This window comes from Paroedura picta, chromosome 4 (assembly GCF_049243985.1).
Source record: "Paroedura picta isolate Pp20150507F chromosome 4, Ppicta_v3.0, whole genome shotgun sequence".
Lineage (NCBI taxonomy): Eukaryota > Metazoa > Chordata > Lepidosauria > Squamata > Gekkonidae > Paroedura > Paroedura picta.
This window is the reverse complement of record NC_135372.1, coordinates 111,103,676-111,121,625: the sequence shown is the minus strand read 5'-3', so window position 1 is coordinate 111,121,625 and position 17,950 is coordinate 111,103,676. Positions and strand designations below refer to the sequence as shown.

Here is a 17,950-nt window from a genome sequence, read left to right as displayed (position 1 = left end):
CAGGATGTCCAGCTGACAAAGATCTGCTCTGTGTCTGCTAAACATTCAGGTCGCTTGTTCTGCTTCTCAGACTCACAGCTCAAGGGGTAGAAGAGGCAGGGAGAAAACCTCATCCCTGCAGTGCCACAGTGAAGGCCTTCTCCGTCTTCCTTCTAGTTCTAGAGATGGAAAGGAGGCTTAGAACATCCATTGCTAGTGTTGAGCTAGAATCATAGAATCATAGAGTTGGAAGGGACCTCATGGGCCATCAACCCCCTGCATTATGCAGGACACTCACATCCCTATCACTAATCCACTGTAACCTGCCACCCCCTTGAGCCTTCACAGAATCAGCCTCTCCATCAGATGGCTATCCAGCCTTTGTTTAAAAATTCCAAAGATGGAGAACCCACCACCTCCCGAGGAAGCCTGTTCCACTGAGAAACCGCTCTGACTGTCAGGAACCTCTTCTGGATGTTGAGACGGAATTTCCTTTGCATCAATTTCATCCCATTGGTTCTGGTCTGTCCCTCTGCATTTGCTGGCAGGGGCTCATGGGAATTATAGTCCATGAACATCTGGAGGACCACAGGTTGACTACCCCTGCTCTATATGGCAGCCTTTTAAATACTTAAAGATGGTTATCAGATCCACTGACTGTTAGTGGATATGGCTCCTTACCTTTATAGCCCCCCCCTTTGTCCTAGCACTGCATGGAGGGAGTGGGGAAATTGGGGGGGGGGTTCCAAAGTACTCCAGAGAGGGGGCTTGTGAATGAGAAGAATTATCCACTAGTTGTTTGAATGAACCTGCCCCATACAGGGCAAACGACTGACCAACTTTGTCTTAATTTTGAATGTGGGCACAGCTTGTTAGTGTTGCCTGTGGGCCCTCAGACTTTGTCCCTCTCCTTTTCTTCCACCCGTGTGCCCTTTCCCTGTTTCTGTCCATTTCTGCAAGCCCTACCTGATGGTGATTTGTGAATGAATGCAATGAGATTTTTCCCAGGTAGAATTCCAGCTTGTCTGTGGGTTCCATGGAGTGAATGGGAGAAAATAAAGGGGGACTGGGAGGGAGTGTGGGAGCAGTGCTGGTGCCAGAGATCTGGGAGCTGATCAGCTCAGTATCCGCAAGACCTCCTTTTTCGGTCTCCCCAGAGCTGCGGATCAAGAGGCAGAACTCATCGGACAGCATCTCCAGCCTGAACAGCATCACCAGCCATTCCAGCATTGGCAGTGGCAAGGACGCAGATGCCAAGAAGAAGAAGAAGAAGAGCTGGGTAGGTGAAGAATGGGTGGGAGGTCAGAGGGAAGGAGCCGTAGGGACCAAGCTCTGTTGTGTGTCTTGTGGGACTAGTGCAGTGGCAACTAGGAGGCTCTGGGAGACTGGCCAGACACTCAGTAGTCCTGAGGACTACTTAGATCACATGCCAAGAGCCTAGTTTGCATCTGCACAGCTGGGGGTGAGAGCTTGTTCCAGTTCCAAGCCTAGATCCGTGATGCAGCCACTGCCATCAATTCACCAGGCTTTGTCACCTTAATCAAGGCACCAACCCAGGCTTGGGATAAAACAGGGACGTTAACCTGACCAGGGAGGCAAGAATTGCTGAAAACTCCCAAGTGTTTTATTGTAAACAGATTCCTTATGCACTTAAAACATTCCCATTTCATTCCTGCTGCCCGTTTTGAGCTAGGAAGAAGAACAGAAAACCTTGTAGTTTTTAAAAGGTATCCTTGGAAAGCGAAACTTGACCAGAGATGTGTTGAGAAAATCATAATGTGCCTGTGAAAATCATTGCAATAAAGACTTGGACTTCAACAGTGATGGTTGCAACACAGCAGGCAGGCCCATCCCCATAGGAAGGAAGGAAGGAAGGAACAGGAGGCTGCCCTGGTTTTGACCTGCTGCCTTGAGCTCCCCAGCTTGTTACAGGCAGGGACCTGAGCCGAACGCATGACTAAGTCTTGCTGTGTTTTTTTTCTTCCCCCCTTTCTTCCTTCAATGCTGATCCCAACCCTTTTTTTCCAGGTGTACGAGGTAAGCTTGGAATTTCCCTGTTCCCCTCTTCACCAGCCCTTTCCCTGTGTCACTCCATTGTGTTGGGACAGCACAGCACTCGTGAAACTAACCATCCCATTTGCTCTTAAGCCTGCTCTGCAAAACTGCTCAGCAAGGGGCCATTGCACTGGTGCTGGAGGGAGGGAGGGGGTGTGTGCAGCAGGGGATGTTTCACATCTGTTGTCAACATGGCTTTGCACCCACCCTTGGGGCTGCCGTGGCTCTCCCTGCGGTGTCCAAAGTCCAAGGGGAAAAGGGGGCTCCAAGCTCAGTGTTTTTGCTCTGCTACCGAGACAGACATTTTTCATTATGCAGCATAATGCTTTCCTCTGCTGCAAGTTACTGCTGAGGCCTTCTGACCTGAGCACCAGAACTGAAGTGCCAAAAAGCATCATTGTGTTTTTTTTTTACCCCCCAAAGGTAAAAGGTCTTGCCCTTTCACACACACTTACCGTAATCATTAAGGGACAGGGAAGTCTTATCATGAGATGAGGTGATTGTCCAGGACAGGAAATGTTCAGCTATTTTCCAAGTTGGCAAGTTTCCCTTTGCCTCTCTTAAGGGAAGCACCCTTATTCAGAAGCATGTGTTGAAGGGAAGGCTTGTGTTATAGTGCAGTCCTTGTGAGGACCACTATTCCACCATCTGCAAGGTGGCAAAGCTTTTCTTGGATCACTTGGCTTTCATATCTGTCTGGAATGGGCTCCTCTTCAGGGACTCAGATGGTAAAATTCAGTGACGTACAGAATATGCCCCCACTTTGGCGCCATCCTCTCTGTAGATGCAAGATGACAAATCTGGTGGGTACTTGCTTGAATGGGCCCTTACCCTTCATCCCTGCCCTTCGGAGGACACCACCCGCGTTTGGAATCTCTGGAGCAGTTTTGATGCTGCCCCAGAGTACTGCAAGAGAGGAGATTGGCTTCCCGCATGTACAACACAGATCCTGGCAAATGGAGCAAAGTGCAAGGGCATAGATCACTAACACAGCTCCAGTCCCCTGGCCTCTTGTGCTCTCCTCAAATGACATGTGGAGGGGGGAGACAGCATTCCCCCCGCTTCATCCTGGTAGTGCCTCTACTTGATCACAGTGGCAGTTCTTCCCTGCTACTGTCTCAACACCTGTATGGAAGTATGCCGTTTTATGTCTGGGGGCACATGCGTGTGTATGTGTGCGTGTGCGCGTGCATGTTGCATGCTCTGCCTGAGCATGGTTGAGATGACACATTAATTATTCCCCTCAAGAGCAAAGCACATAACTGTGTTAGTCTTACTCCCTTTCTGAGATGCTGGTTTGAGCCATTGCACAGCAGGAGAGGAAGAGCTCCTTGCCACTGTCTCAGCAGCCAGGCCTTCACGTGCAAGATGAGTGGTCCAGTCCGAACTCTCAGTGCCCCTGGGCATCCCTGCCTGATAGGGGCTCCTTGGAGGCAGAGAGCAGCCTGCCATTCCCTCTGCAGATGTCAGTATGCACAGTGCAATCCTAAGCAAGAGTTACACCCTTCTGAGTCCATTGAAGTCAACGGGTTCAGAATGGCATGAGTGCTTAGGGTGACGCTGTTGAGCTCTGGGTTGTATAAGTGGAACTGATTCACTGCAGCCAAGGCTGATTCACTCACAAAGAGATCCCAAGTGCTGCTGAAGTCTGACAGGACAAGGAAGTCCCTGGTCAGAGCTTGGAGAATCAGCAAATGTTCAGGGTCCAATCAACAGCAGCCGAGGATATTTTCTGCCCTCTGCTTTAGCACACATTAAAATGTGTGGGATGGCAGCTGCATGTGTGGACTTGGTAGGTCCTTGACCCTGGAAAAGACATATTGTTACAGATCTGTATATGACAACCCTACACACGGCTGTCAGCCTTGTGCTTTTCTTAGTTACTCCCTGATGCCTGGAACTTCTCAATGTAACAGCACCCTGTAGCAGCACGGCACTTGCCCCAGTACACCTTTTGCCCTGGTCAGAGACTAAAGGATTTCGGCTGCTCGTCCTTCCCTCAGCACCACCTGCCACTGGCCAGAATTTGATAAAGCTCTGAAAAGCGAAGATTAAATCAGAAAAGCTTTTTGTGGCACACAGCTCTCGTTCTTCCTCAGGTGTACTTCCCAGGTATTGCTGTTGCTGTGAAGAAAAGAGTTTGCCTTTCTTCATCACGACCGTTTATGCACTGGAGGTTTCATGCCAGGCTGCAGGAGTTTTAGTTGTGGCCGGTTGCCCCACCTCTTCCTTCACTCACATGGGGGAGCATTTGGCCTGGTGCACCTCATCCACCCCCTGTTTATGCTCCTCATAGCGGGGGTGGGGCAGTGAAGTTCCCAGTGCATAAACTGTCTACGGGACTCACTTACTCGTGAAATACCAAATTTGCATCAAGAAATAGCAGGGATTTAGTATGGCTAACAGTTACCCCGTTGTTAAAAAAAAGACCTACCATCACGGCCTTATCCTGTAAGAAGTTCAGAAGCATGCACCGTTGTCATACCACATTTTCATCTTCCTCATGTAGCTGAGACCATACTTTAATGGATGGACTCAGCTGGCCATAGGCTTGTTAACTTCTAACCTTAAACCTTCTAACCTAAATGCTGCATTTTTGGTAAGCCCAAATCTTGGGGTACTAAGCTGTCCTTTGCTTCTCCTCACAGTAGGCAATTCACAGTTAAAATTGCAATGGTGGAGGCTGCCCCCTTGTGTTTCTTCCCAAAACTGCAGTTTTTTTTCACCTGCCTCCACTCTCTTTGATACCACTGCCTATGTTTGGTTGCATTTTCTTAGTTTATGTTCTGATATTATTAGCCTTGAAAAATTCTTCTTCTCCCACTGGCTCAGATTTATGGTTAGCAGCCCTGAGACTGCTATGTGATGCCATTGCCTTTCTTGCTAGGAGTTCCACATTCCTCTTGGGACTAGTTTTAGGGTTTGACAGAGCTGTAGAAACTGGCAAGCTTGAAAACAAACCAGTATTGCTGCTGACTCCATATGCTGAGCACTCTAGATATACTGCTTGTTTTCTTGGGGAGCATAATTAAGATGCGCTTACCACAACTTGTCCTTATAACACTTTGACCACCTTCACGTGCTTGCACCTCCAAATGATTGCTTTAAAAATGCTCTGAGGATCGGACCTTTCCACCTCTGTCAGTGCATGCGTATTATCAGAATGGTGACTCATGTGGGCATTGAGGACTGTGAGTTAAAGATTTAAAAGGGTGGCTCTCTGGAGTTAGAAGAGGGTTAGCATGAGAGGTGCTCGTTGGTCCTAAGGGAAGGGCCGGGCTTGCACTTTGAAGAGATGGGAGTGAGGAGCAGGTCAAGGGAACATCTGGTCAGCTGAGTATTCAGACATACTTGGTACAAACTAGTTACAGTGTGCAGCATAATGATGTTTAGAAGGGACAGATGCCCTCTATGACCTGGTTAACTCTGTTTTCTTGGAATGAATTTGGGAGAGGCTTTTCAACCTGTTTCTGCATTTCCATTTCCCCCTTCAGTTGAGGAGCTCCTTCAACAAGGCTTTCAGCATCAAGAAGGGCCCCAAATCTGCCTCCTCGTACTCTGACATAGAGGAGATTGCCACCCCAGACTCATCGGCACCATCATCCCCAAAGCTTCAGCATGGATCCACAGAGGCTGCCTCTCCCTCCATCAAATCCTCCAACTCTTCTTCTGTTGGTATTGATACCACTGAGTGAGTCCTGCCTTCCTACTCTCTGGGGAGCAACTATAGGGATAATTCAGCGAGTAGGCTGAGGCATGGCAGGTCTTCATCTGCCCTGGGTTCATCCTGCGTAACTTCCCACCACCCTCCAGAGCCAGAGGGGCTGTGAGCAAATGGGTTTAAATGGGTCTCTCTTGCAGTTTCAGGTTCTGCCATCTGTAAAGCACCAAGAGTGAACCACCTGGTATTATTAAGAGAGGATGAAGTAAACTTATGAATGCATGTTTCACGGTGAAAGGGCTGTAAACTCAATAACAATAAGGGCAACAGCCCTAAACTGTATCTATTTATATGACTCTGTGAAGCTCTCTTTGTTAGGCCTGTTATATTTTTACCACAGCTGCAGTCCCAGCTTGGAGGCAGCAAGGTCCCTTTCCCTCTGGCCTATAACATTTGGGGTCCAGTTCAGTGAGTCATCTTGGAGCCAGATATTCCATTGGATCCAGCATAGGGAGGAGAGGGTCCCCTTAGACACCCCTCTCAAAGGTTATGCTAGTGATTATGGGATTCCTGTGTAGACAAAAACTGTATAGGGATGGGGGCCGTAGTATGGAGAGGAACTGGGCAAGACTGAGTGAAAAAGTTTGCTGGATCCAACCCACTGCTCAGCCTGGTGTGATGTGATTGTTAAGAGGCAGTGCAGGGGAAAGGCCTACCCAGATAGCTAAGTGGGCTTCTTTAGAGCAATATCTGGAAGGATTTCAGATGCTGCCAGAAGGCCATAGCACTGAGGGAAGGTTTATGTCTGAGAAATTTGAACAAGTACAGATTTCCAGTTTATACCTTGTCTTTTTCACTTTGGTCCACAAAGAGTCAAACTGGCATTCCTGCACCCATTTCTATCATGGCTGAACTTGCTTAAATCCCTTGGCAGGCTTTTCCAGACCAATGAAGAGGAGGAACCCGAGAAAAAGGAGGTCTCAGAGCTGCGCTCAGAGCTGTGGGAGAAGGAGATGAAACTGACCGACATCCGTTTGGAAGCTCTAAATTCTGCCCATCAGCTGGATCAGTTGCGTGAAACTATGCACAACATGCAGGTAGGTAATGTGTGCCGTGGGTTTAGTAGTGCTGCTGGTCCTGGTGCTGATGAAGAGACCAGTAGGGCTGCATCAGGGGTGGCCATACTAGCAGGGGCTCATGGCAATGGGACATCTGGAGAGCCACAATTTGGCCACCTCTGGACTATGTGAATGTTTGTGGGCAAGAAGGAATGAGTGGTTGAGCTTCACAGAACTCTTCATGGGGCATCAGGTGTGCTCCTCTATTCTTTCTTGGGACTTGGTGGTCATGCCAAGTGCTTGCACATTCCTTTTTCTGGGGGAGCTGGAATCCATAAAGGTTTTGGATCCCTCCTACCACTGGCCTGTGCTTTCCATACAGCTGGAGGTGGATCTATTGAAAGCAGAGAATGACCGGCTGAAGGTGGCTCCTGGGCCATCCTCTGTGCCAAGCTCCATCCCAAGCCACATCCTGAGCTCTTCTGCCTCCTCATCTCCAAGGCGCTCTCTGGGTCTCCAACTAGCTCATCCTTTCAGTCCCAGCCTGGCTGATACAGGTACAATTTTTGTTAGAGGGAAATAAGTGTGTTGTTTTTTGTTTTTGTTTTTTTTTGGGGGGGGGGAGGGCATTCACCAAGGATAGCTCTTGTGGCCTGGAAAGGGCAGGGAATTAGCATGCATATCCCTTGCTTTGGAGAACTGATCTAGATGACATTTGGGTATATCCTTCCTCTGTTATTCTGTGAGTATGCAGTCCATTGCCATGTTGACAGCTTCATGATGTCTTCAAGGGGTGAGGGAAGGCAGGAGAAGAGGGGGCTGCACAGAAGCTGAAACAAGAGAGATGAAGGAACAAGGTGGGTTGGAAAAACTGTGAAGGGGAGTCCTAGACTGAAGATAGCATGAAGGCAACAGCTTGAGAGGCCATACACTCCAGGGTAGTGCATTAATGTGGTTTATCTGTTGACATTCAGAGGTTCCCAGGGACTCCATCCCACATTAATAAGGTCTGCTCAAGTTCGGAATACACATAGCCAATGGTACTTTTCCTTCCCCAGAGCTGTCCCCAATGGATGGCATCACTGCCAGTACCCAAAAGGATGAGGTGACGTTGCGAATCGTAGTGCGCATGCCTCCTCAGCATATCATCAAAGGGGTGAGCACTAGTGGAAGGGGGGGGGCAGAGGTGCAATCCCTGTGCCTCTCAGCTGCTGTAGAGCTTGAGGGTGCTGCTTACTTATTCCTATATCCATGACCTGGTAGCTGCAGTTCCTGGTAACATTTCTGTCTCTCTTTGGCTTTCAGGACCTGAAACAACAGGAGTTCCTTCTGGGCAGCAGTAAGGTGAATGGGAAACTGGACTGGAAAATGCTGGATGAAGCTGTCTGCCAGGTCTTCAAGGTGAGGGGCTAGTGGCAGCTTTTTGGCTGTTCTGTCATGATTAGAAGTTTTATTTGAAAACTCCAAGATCCTGGGGTCACTAATCCTCTGCACAATTATGCCCTGTCCAACTTTCCCTCATGGGGCTGTAGAAAAAAACAGAGAGTTGGACCGGAGATTTTAAATAGCAGCACTGACACATGAGGCTTTCTGAAAGGGCCAGTATGATTAAGCTAAAGTCTGAAGTATTGAATTGCCAAGAATGTCCTCACGGAAACAGTAGAAGAAGAAATGGGGGAGAGGCACATCCCATGTCCAGCAGGTCCACAGGATGCATAACTCTTAATATGGTCTCACACAGCAGCTAAGAGAGAAATGAAGCTACCAGTTCACATTTCACTTCATTCACAACATCATTCTTATAGCTTTAGGCAACTTTCTCTCAGCTTCCCCATCTGTCATTTGTAGAATAATACTGCTGCCCTACTTTACAGGACAATTGTAGGCTTTACTTTGAGAACATACATGAAGTGATTTGGACGGGGAAAATGCTTTAGTACACGTGCTAAGTATTTAATGATGCAATAGCAGCAGATTGTGTTCGATTTGTAAGAACGGCCTTGCTGTATCAGACCAGTGGTCCAACTGGTCCATTGTTCTGCTTCACACAGCAGCCAACGAGTAGCCTAGGGGAGGAGCAGGAATCAGGACATGGATGTCAAGGCCTTCCCTGATACTGCCTCCTAATATTGGTATTCAGAGTTTTGTTGCCACTAAACAGGGTGGTTCCCTTTAGTCCCTTTGCTTAATAGCCATTGTTGGATCAATCCTCCATAAATCTAATTTTTATCTGTGCTGACCATGTCCTCTGGAAGTGAATTCCACAATTTAATTATTTATTTGAATGAAAAAATTATTTCCTCTTGTCTGTCCTGGACCTATTGCTTGTTAACTTCAGTGGATGCCCCCAAGTGTTGGAGATGGAGAAAAAGTTTTTTCTGTGTCACAGCAAAGGATCATGCAACCCTGATGGATAAACCAAGGGCTTCCTGTTGCATTACCTTCTTTAATTTGAAAAGGTGGATGGGTAATTGACTTCAGCATGCTCTAGTGGGAAGTCAGGAGGAAGAATCTGCAGGAGAAATATAGTTCAGGCCCTGCTGGGATTGGTGGCTACATATTAGCAAAGGCTTCTGATTCCCCTGTCACCACCAACATCCAAGGAATCCTAGTGTCAAACTTTGAAGCCTGACCTGAACTGAATCATTCAGCAGCACAAGTCTTCAAGCGGACCAAGTGGAGAGCACATATTTGACCTGTGTTCTCCCAGCTGCACTGGCTCCAGTTTGAATGCCAAATCAAAATCAAGGTTTTGGTCATTATCTTTAAAGCTCAGGTCTGTGACCCTTGTATCTATTGGACCGCCTCTTCCTCTTTGTCCTTCGAAAGGACTTAAGAACTGGGGAGCCAAATCTGCTCAGGATCTCAGGCCCCAAAGATACCAAACTGTCCTCAACCAGGTCCAGGGCCTTTTCAACTCTGGCCCCAGACTGGTGGAACACTCTCCTCAAGGCCCTGTAGTACCTTGGACAGTTCTCCGGGGCCTGCAAGACAGAGCTGTTCTGCCAGGCCTATGGCTGAGGCCTAAAACGATGTCAAAATCCTGGCCTCCTTATTCAAAACAGCAGCCAAATTTACATCAGAATCTGAAATCTAGACCTATATCAAGCCTCGTGCCAGAAGAAGGATGAGGTTTATGGAATTAATTAATCTATTATGGATTTTTATGTTAGAATGTTTTATTTAATTATTTTATTGTTTTAAAATGTTGTTACCTGCCTTGAACCCTCAGGACATGTAATTTTAAAAATAAAGTGTTATTATTATTCCCCATCTTCGCTCAGGACTACATCACCAAGATGGATCCTGCTGCCACACTGGGGCTCAGCATGGAGTCTGTCTATGGCTACAGCATCAGTCATGTCAAGCGGGTCTTGGACACAGAGCCACCGGAGTTGCCACCTTGCCGACGTGGTGTGACCAGCATTGCTGTGACATTGAAAGGTAGCATAACAATTTTTCATTTAAAAAACTTTTATTCAGTACAACCATATTCCCGGCCACACCTACTTTCAATTCTGGCCAGTTCCAAGCCGTTTGCAACATGTTGGATCTAAATGAAGAAGACAACCAGCTCCTCAGTCTGAAACAGTTCCCGGGGCCTGCAAAAGGGAGCTCCTCCGCCAGGCATTTGGTTGAGGCCTACCAAAGCTAAACAGCATTGACTGGGCCCCCAAACCTGCCTCCCTTGAACCCATACACTGACCAACCATGCATCTGTTAGATTGTTTACTGTTAGAATGTTATTTTCTCTGTTTAGTGCTTTTAATCTTGCTGCTCCCTTTATTTGATATAGTCATGGAATTTGATGTTTTGTTCTTTATTTACGTTCCATGTGAACCACCCTGAGCATTAAGGGAGGGTAGTATAAAAATGCAGTCAATCAATCAGTAGTACACCTGGCAAGCTCAGCAAAACCAACAGAGCTCAGGTCTGTATTTTGCTATGAAAGAGGAAGGTCTGCACTTCAGACTTGATGGATACTCCTGGGAATCTTCTTCCTTTAACATGGCAGTTCAGCTGAAACCTGAAAGAATTCGAGACAGAGGCAGAAATGTTAGCCTGTAGGGGGAATGGATGAATCATCAAAATAAGGGCGCAGCACAGTGGCAGGAGTTAATGAAGTTGTGCAGCATTAAAAAGATGGGGTATTTATTACAGAAGAAGAGTGTGTTGCTGTGATGAAGGAAACTTGACTGTTACAGTTAGTGCAGTAGGTTAGATGTCTGCCATCAGGGAATATTTCGTGGTTACAAGGCAGCAGGGTTTGGCATGGTTGAGAGGACCTGTTTTGTAACCTTCACATCCTTTTGCACAGGGTTAAAGGAGAAGTGTGTGGACAGTCTGGTGTTTGAGACCCTTATCCCGAAGCCCATGATGCAGCATTACATCAGCCTCCTACTCAAGCACCGGCGCCTCATCTTGTCGGGACCCAGTGGAACCGGCAAGACCTACCTGACCAATCGTCTCGCTGAGTACTTGGTGGAGCGCTCGGGGCGTGAGGTCACAGATGGCATCGTCAACACCTTCAACATGCACCAGCAGTCCTGCAAGGTCTGTTGCTATTGACTGGGACCGTTTCTGTACAAATGCAAGCAAAGTTTCTCTAACCCCCCAGCACCATTCTGCTGATAGCATTTCTTGGCAAGTTCAGCCTGAAGAATTTCCTCAAACCTTCCAGTCCTTTGCCAATACATCCCCTTCAGTTCTCAGTGCTCCCCTCAACACCCAGCCTTCTGAGCTCACCATTATATGAACCCCCTTCCTAACGCCCTCTTATTGTTGCATTAAACAGCTGGCCATGCATGCGTTCTGTAGTTTGGCACATGACCTTGTTATTCCATCTGCATTATTCTTTACCAGGACTTGCAGCTTTACCTCTCCAACCTGGCCAATCAGATTGATCGGGAAACAGGGATAGATGTGCCATTGGTCATTCTCCTTGATGATCTCAGTGAGCCGGGCTCAATCAGTGAACTTGTTAATGGAGCTCTCACTTGCAAGTACCACAAATGGTAAGAGAATACTATAAAATTATATTGCATTCCTGTTCCTGGATGGCAGTCTTATCCCTAAGGGATGTTCTTAAGTTGAAAGATGTGGCAGTTCATTCTTTCTCCCTCTCTCTCTCCCTCTCCCTCCCTCCCCCCTCCCCCCCTCTCTCTCTGTGTGGAGGGTGGGGGAAGTTGCTGGTGGTGGCAGAGCTCTATTGTTGCCTATGGCCTGCATTACTGTCTTAAGGTCCTTGTAAAATGGATGAGAGAAGCACTGAATCTGTCTTGAGCACTTCACTAAAAGTGAAATAAAATCAAGAAAGGGACAGCAAGCAAATGTGTTTATTGCATCGAAAATGGTCCTGTTTTAGACACAGCTCTTCCTGCTCAGAAGCCAGCCAAGCAAAGGGACCTTATTCTGAACAACATAAAGCTGCTTTCCTTGCCTGCCTTGCTGTCATTGTATTGCTCGCTGTTATCCTGCTCAGCAGACTAAACACAATGGTCCCTCATGCAAAGGCCAATGGGGCCCCTCATGTTTTGCTAGGTGGACCCTTCATACTTTTTACTCTGCCCCTTGCATATTTGTCAACATCAGGTCATCCATTAGTTTGCTACATGATCAGCATCTCTGCTTGTGAGTTTGGGTGGAGAGAGGCTTGTCCCCTTTCTGTGGCTCCTCTGACTCTTTGGTCAGGAAAGAAGCTCCAGACAATATCATAAAGGTTTGGGTACTCTGTCCCCTGTAAAGAAGAGTGCCAAACTTTCCTAAATATTTTTTTTTCTGAGTCCCAGGATGACTCCTTATACAGACTGCGGAATTTCTTATTGTGACATTTGTTAGAGGAAACATCCCCCCTCCATGCTCTTTCTCCAGTTTTTCAGTAGGAGCAATTGAGCTGATGGAAGAATTGATTAAATGATTAACTCCTCATTAAATTGGTGGATGACACCAAATGACATCAAACACCCCAGAAGATAGAGATAGAGTTCAATGAGATCTGAACACACTGGAAAAGTGGGCAAATGAGAACAAGATGCAATTCAATAAGGAGAAGTGTAGAGTTCTACATCTGGATCGCAAAAATGGAAGATACATTTCTGGCTAGCAGTGTGTACGAGAACATGATCTTGGGGTACTTGTGGACTGTAAGCTAAAAATGAGCAGACAGTGTGATGCGTTAGTAAAGAAGGCAAATGCAATCGTGGGCTGTACCAGCAGAGGCATAGTCCCACTGTATACCGCATTGGCCAGACCCTACCTGGAGTACTGTGAGCAGTTCTGAAGGCCTCCCTTCAAAAAGGATGTGGATAAAATTGAGAGGGTTCAGAGGAGAGTGGTGAGAATGATCCAGGGCCTGGAGACCAAGCCCTATGAGGAAAGGCTGAGGAACTTGGGAATGTTCAGCCTGGAGAAGAAGAGGTTAAGAGGGGCATGATTGCTGTTTTTAAGTATTTGAAAGGTTGTCACTTAGAGGAGGGCAGGAAAAGATTCCTGCTAGCAGCAGAGGATAGGACCTGCAGTAATGGGTTTAAACTATGAGTAGGATGGTTCTCTACAAAAGCGATGTTTTGCTAGTCCTAGTCAAGAGCCTCTTTCCTAAGAAGGGCACGAGTCCAAGTGAATAATCCTGCTGGGTTGAGATGGAGGAGATGTCACAGGAAAGTCATTCAGCTATGCTCCTGCAGAGAATAAATGAAACACGCAGTACCTGCTAAGCCTGTTGTTTCTTTCCCCTGCCAGCCCCTACATCATTGGAACAACCAACCAGCCTGTGAAAATGACTCCAAACCATGGCCTGCATCTCAGCTTCAGGTAAAGGTGACAGTACTAAAACTACTGAAGACAGTGGGATGGCACATCTCCTCCTCTGCTCTGGCGGGTCCAAGATTCTAAACGTGTCGTGGTGCCACGGGAAGGACCGGTGTAGTGTGTAGGAAATCCTCTGTGGTCCCAGGGCAGGGGAGCAGGTCAGAGGACGAGGGTACATGCACTTTGCTCTGTTTAGCGTATTAGGGAGAACGGTTTGCTTCAAGTGCCGACTTCCCTCCCCATTCTTCCCTTGACCTGCAGAATGCTGACTTTCTCCAACAATGTGGAGCCTGCCAATGGCTTCCTGGTGCGCTACCTACGCCGGAAACTGCTTGAGTCGGACAGTGATGTCAATGCCAACCGGGAGGAGCTGCTGCGCGTGCTGGACTGGGTGCCCAAGCTTTGGTACCACCTGCATACTTTCCTAGAGAAGCACAGCACCTCTGACTTCCTCATTGGTAAGGATGGCCGGGGCTGCTCTTGGGGCAACTTTTATTATGCAGGAAGGAGGCTGGGACAGGAAGTTGCAGTGCAAGTTCTGAGAACATGATAGGCAGCTTGGGTGAAGTTGCAGCTTGTTTCCTTTGATTCTTACCTTCAAGAAACATTCCAGGGCTCAAGGCTGCAGGGAAGCAGGGATCCCCTGTCCTTAAAGTCAGTGAGCCAGCCAGGAATGAGAGAAAAGTATTCTCTGTGTGCCCAATGGTATTTTTAATTAGTGCTTCTGTGTTCCAGGACTCTGAACTCTATCTCACGTTAAGCCATGGTCTCTTATGTATCTAACCAAATGCTATATTTTCTCTTAAGTGGTTTTGTTAAAGGCATCTCAAGAACATGGAGTAGGTTTAGCAGATGCCAGCAGTTGTCCTTATTTTAACACTAGACCCTTTGCAGTTATTTTGTTGGTCACATGTACTAAATGTTATTGAACTCCTCCTTATTTTACAGTTTGGTGAGTTTCCTATTAACAAGATCAGTCACTTGAACCCAAAGAACCAGATACAAACCTTCAGCTTAGGAGCTGTGAGCCTTGTACACACTAAGATTGTTTCTGCAGTGGGGTCCATTAAGGATTTGCTTCCCCCCAACAAAAGGAACAATGAATCTCTTGAACACATGAAGTCACCTTCTACTGAATCAGACCCTTGGTTCATAAAGATCAGGATTATCTAGTCTGACTGGCAGCAGCTCTCCAAAGTCTTAGGCAGAAGTCATTCATATCACCTCTGACCTGATCTTTTTACTTGGAGATGCTCGGGACTGAACCTGGGACCTTCTGCATACCAAGTAGATGTTCTAGCACTGAGCCCCAGCCTCTCCCCAATTAATGTCACTAATTTAAGTGAGATTACTTGAACACAGGTTCAGTCCCCAGCATCTCCAGTTAAAAGGACCAGGCAGCAGGTGATTTGAAGGACACATACTGAATCAGTGAGTATAAGACACTTAAACTGAATCAATGTCTCCTCTGATAACGGCTCTCTGGCAAAGACCTGAGATCCTGGAAAGTTGTTGCAAGTCTGAGTAGACAATACAGATCTTGATGGACCAAGGGTCTGATTCAGTATAAGGAAACTTCATGTGTTTATGTTTCTTTCAGGTCACCTGCTGCCTGGCCTTCTAACTGGAGATGCCGAGGACTGAAGCTGGGACTTTCTGCTTGCAAAGCAGATGTTTTATGTCTGAGCCATTGTCCCTATTCATGTGGGTCAAGGTAGAAGCTCACACTGCCAACTTTGATACAAGGGACAAAGGAATCACACTGAGTGGATTCAATTAATGCACGCTGGAGATTTTAAAAACCCAATCTTTGCCCTAGTGCGATTATGTATTCTGGTTTCTCAGGTTTCTTCAAAAGGTCCCTCTGTTTGAAAGCTGGATCATGCATGGATCAGCATCTTTCATATGTATTCTGTTTTCTTCTCCATTCAGTTCAAGGCAGTTTCCATTAAACAGTGACTTATAATCACAGACACCATGGCAGAGTATTGGACCTCTGTGATCAAAATATCACATGGCCTAGTTCTTTGACACTGTTTAATAGCTGATTGTTCTCCCTTCTCCTTCCAGGTCCTTGTTTCTTCCTATCATGCCCCATTGGAATAGAAGATTTCCGGACTTGGTTCATTGACTTATGGAACAATTCCATAATCCCTTATCTTCAGGAGGGAGCAAAGGATGGGATCAAGGTAGCTCCCCTTACCTAAAGCTTGGCCTCATTCTTATGGGTGGGTTGCTTGGCTACAGGCAAATGTCTATTGAAGGCTGTTAAGTCTGAATAAATCTGCTTTCCTTGTAGGCTAGCTGACTCAGGCATAAATTTGTTCAGAGCTTCCATTCCATCCCTTGCAGAAGGATGGGGATGTTTGGCCATTGCACAGTCTGAATGATCTTGACAATGCCAGCCAGGTTTTGGTAAATGTTGTTATTCAGTCTCACCTATCCTCATTACAGGTACATGGGCAGAAAGCTGCCTGGGAAGACCCTGTGGAGTGGGTGCGAGACACATTGCCGTGGCCATCAGCCCAACAAGACCAGTCAAAGCTCTATCATCTTCCCCCACCTAGTGTGGGGCCACACAGCACTGCCTCACCCCCAGAGGAGCGGAGTGGCAAGGATACAACACCAAATTCTTTGGAATCAGACCCTTTGGTATGTTGTTTAGCTTGTAGAGGTTTCGTATCTATGTAAGTATGTCCCCTGCAACCAGCTTTCCACATTCATTCTATAAGCCCTAGTAGTCAGACTTGGCACCAAAGGGTGTAATTTAAACCTGCGTGTGTTTGTGTGTTTGAAGCTTCAACCTTGTTAGGACAACTAGGGCTACCTTCAAGTTTTGAGGACTCCCAGTCAGTGCTGAGTCCTTCCCACCCCACTCCAGGAAAGAGACCCATATATGCTGACTCCAAAACTCAGTGACAGTAAACTCTTGGATGTGCCCTTCTGCTGGGTCTCATAGATGCTGGGAGAGGAGAAAGAAAGTTGATTAGAATCCCTGTTTGTTTCCCAGCATCTGTCTCAAATAAGCCACTGAGGCAGCCCTAGGCCCTGAACAAGCCTCCTAGCCCTGCCAGCTGGTGGCCCTGCTAAGGGCCATGATTGGATTGGATGCCTAGCAGGACAAGAGAATCCTAGCGGTAGCTTACCGGGTGTTTGGGCAGTGAATGTGCAATTCTTAAGTATTTCAGATAGCATTTGGCAAACCAGTGGAGTTAAATAAAAGTAGTGCAAGTATACTTGGAAGAGTTTTGCAGATGATCCCTAGGGATAGCTGATCTTGCCTCGAAAGGCCATCCTCACATGACACTTGATGCTGCAGCCTACGATGAGGGTGATGGTGACCAGCAGGGTTAGAAAGATTTACTCATCCAGAGCTGACAATATTTTTCAGATCATCCTGCTGTGTAACGGCTGTATTACGGTAATCATGGCTGTCTTCTGACTGCCCCCTGTCACTCAGATATAGATTTTTATCGTCACCCACCCTTTTCACCCTCAATATTGTGCTGAAATGGTTGCTTTGTGCCCCAGGGAGGGCCTGGAGCTATCGGGAGTACTTTTCAGCGTTTCTCTCTCAGTGTGCACCTGGGCCAGAATGAAACACTGCATTTCTGCATAGTATTTATCAGTGACCTGCGGAGCAAATATGTTCACTGCCAGAAGAGAGGGGAGGTGGGGTATGGAGTGCTGAGAGCTACAACCACAAGGTGGCATCAGAGTGCAGGCCCAAGGATTATTTTTCAGACTTCACATACAAGCTAGGATGACTACTTGGGATTGTCTTGGCTTTCCTGATTGAACTATGGACATTATAGGATGGAGAGTAGAGGCAAAATAGTAGCATTTAGTTCTTTGTAATTCCTGGCACAGACAGCAAAGCTGCTGCTAGACGATCCCTCCAGGGATTTGGAACAAACTGGGGCTATACACTTTTTAAAAATTCATTCTAATTTTAGGGGAAGGTATTTCATCACCCCATTGTTTCTAGAATCTCATTTGTTCAGGATTTTTTCCCAGGTATTTTTATTGAGGTCCCAAAAATTGGGAACCTTTTTCTTTCATATTCCCCCCACAGAGCAGCAGGGAAAGAGGGGAGACAGAGGATGTTGCCCATAGCAAACAGATGCAGTGGCTACTGCATAACACAGCCCCACAGACAGGGCAGGGACCAGCCGTGGCAAAAGTATGTCCACCTTGCACACCTCAACAACTCCTCGGAGAAGGAGAGGGAATAAAATGATGACTTACCCTCCCCTCCCTCCTTACCTGAGGACTCGAGGAAGATACTACCAGAGCGGGTGAATAGCAGCATGTGGGTTTGCTGGACCCTTGACCCCTCTTTGAGCTATTGCTCTTGTTCCACATGATCTAAACGCTCTATTACTGCCTT

At 47.1% G+C, this 17,950-nt stretch overlaps 1 protein-coding gene across 8 annotated transcripts in view; it reads left to right on the top strand.

Moving 5' to 3' along the window:
* Positions 1 to 17,950, top strand: part of NAV1 (neuron navigator 1) — a 313,603-nt gene that overhangs the window by 285,293 nt on the left and 10,360 nt on the right. For all 8 annotated transcript variants that reach the window (XM_077335060.1, XM_077335063.1, XM_077335062.1 and 5 more), the window contains 13 exons: positions 1,137 to 1,258; positions 5,529 to 5,725; positions 6,630 to 6,792; positions 7,136 to 7,310; positions 7,812 to 7,909; positions 8,059 to 8,154; positions 10,038 to 10,197; positions 11,072 to 11,307; positions 11,617 to 11,768; positions 13,492 to 13,563; positions 13,822 to 14,018; positions 15,631 to 15,749; positions 16,015 to 16,212. In XM_077335060.1, coding sequence (XP_077191175.1) covers positions 1,137 to 1,258; positions 5,529 to 5,725; positions 6,630 to 6,792; positions 7,136 to 7,310; positions 7,812 to 7,909; positions 8,059 to 8,154; positions 10,038 to 10,197; positions 11,072 to 11,307; positions 11,617 to 11,768; positions 13,492 to 13,563; positions 13,822 to 14,018; positions 15,631 to 15,749; positions 16,015 to 16,212 — 1,985 coding nt within the window. The remainder of the gene's footprint in view (positions 1 to 1,136; positions 1,259 to 5,528; positions 5,726 to 6,629; positions 6,793 to 7,135; positions 7,311 to 7,811; positions 7,910 to 8,058; positions 8,155 to 10,037; positions 10,198 to 11,071; positions 11,308 to 11,616; positions 11,769 to 13,491; positions 13,564 to 13,821; positions 14,019 to 15,630; positions 15,750 to 16,014; positions 16,213 to 17,950) is intronic.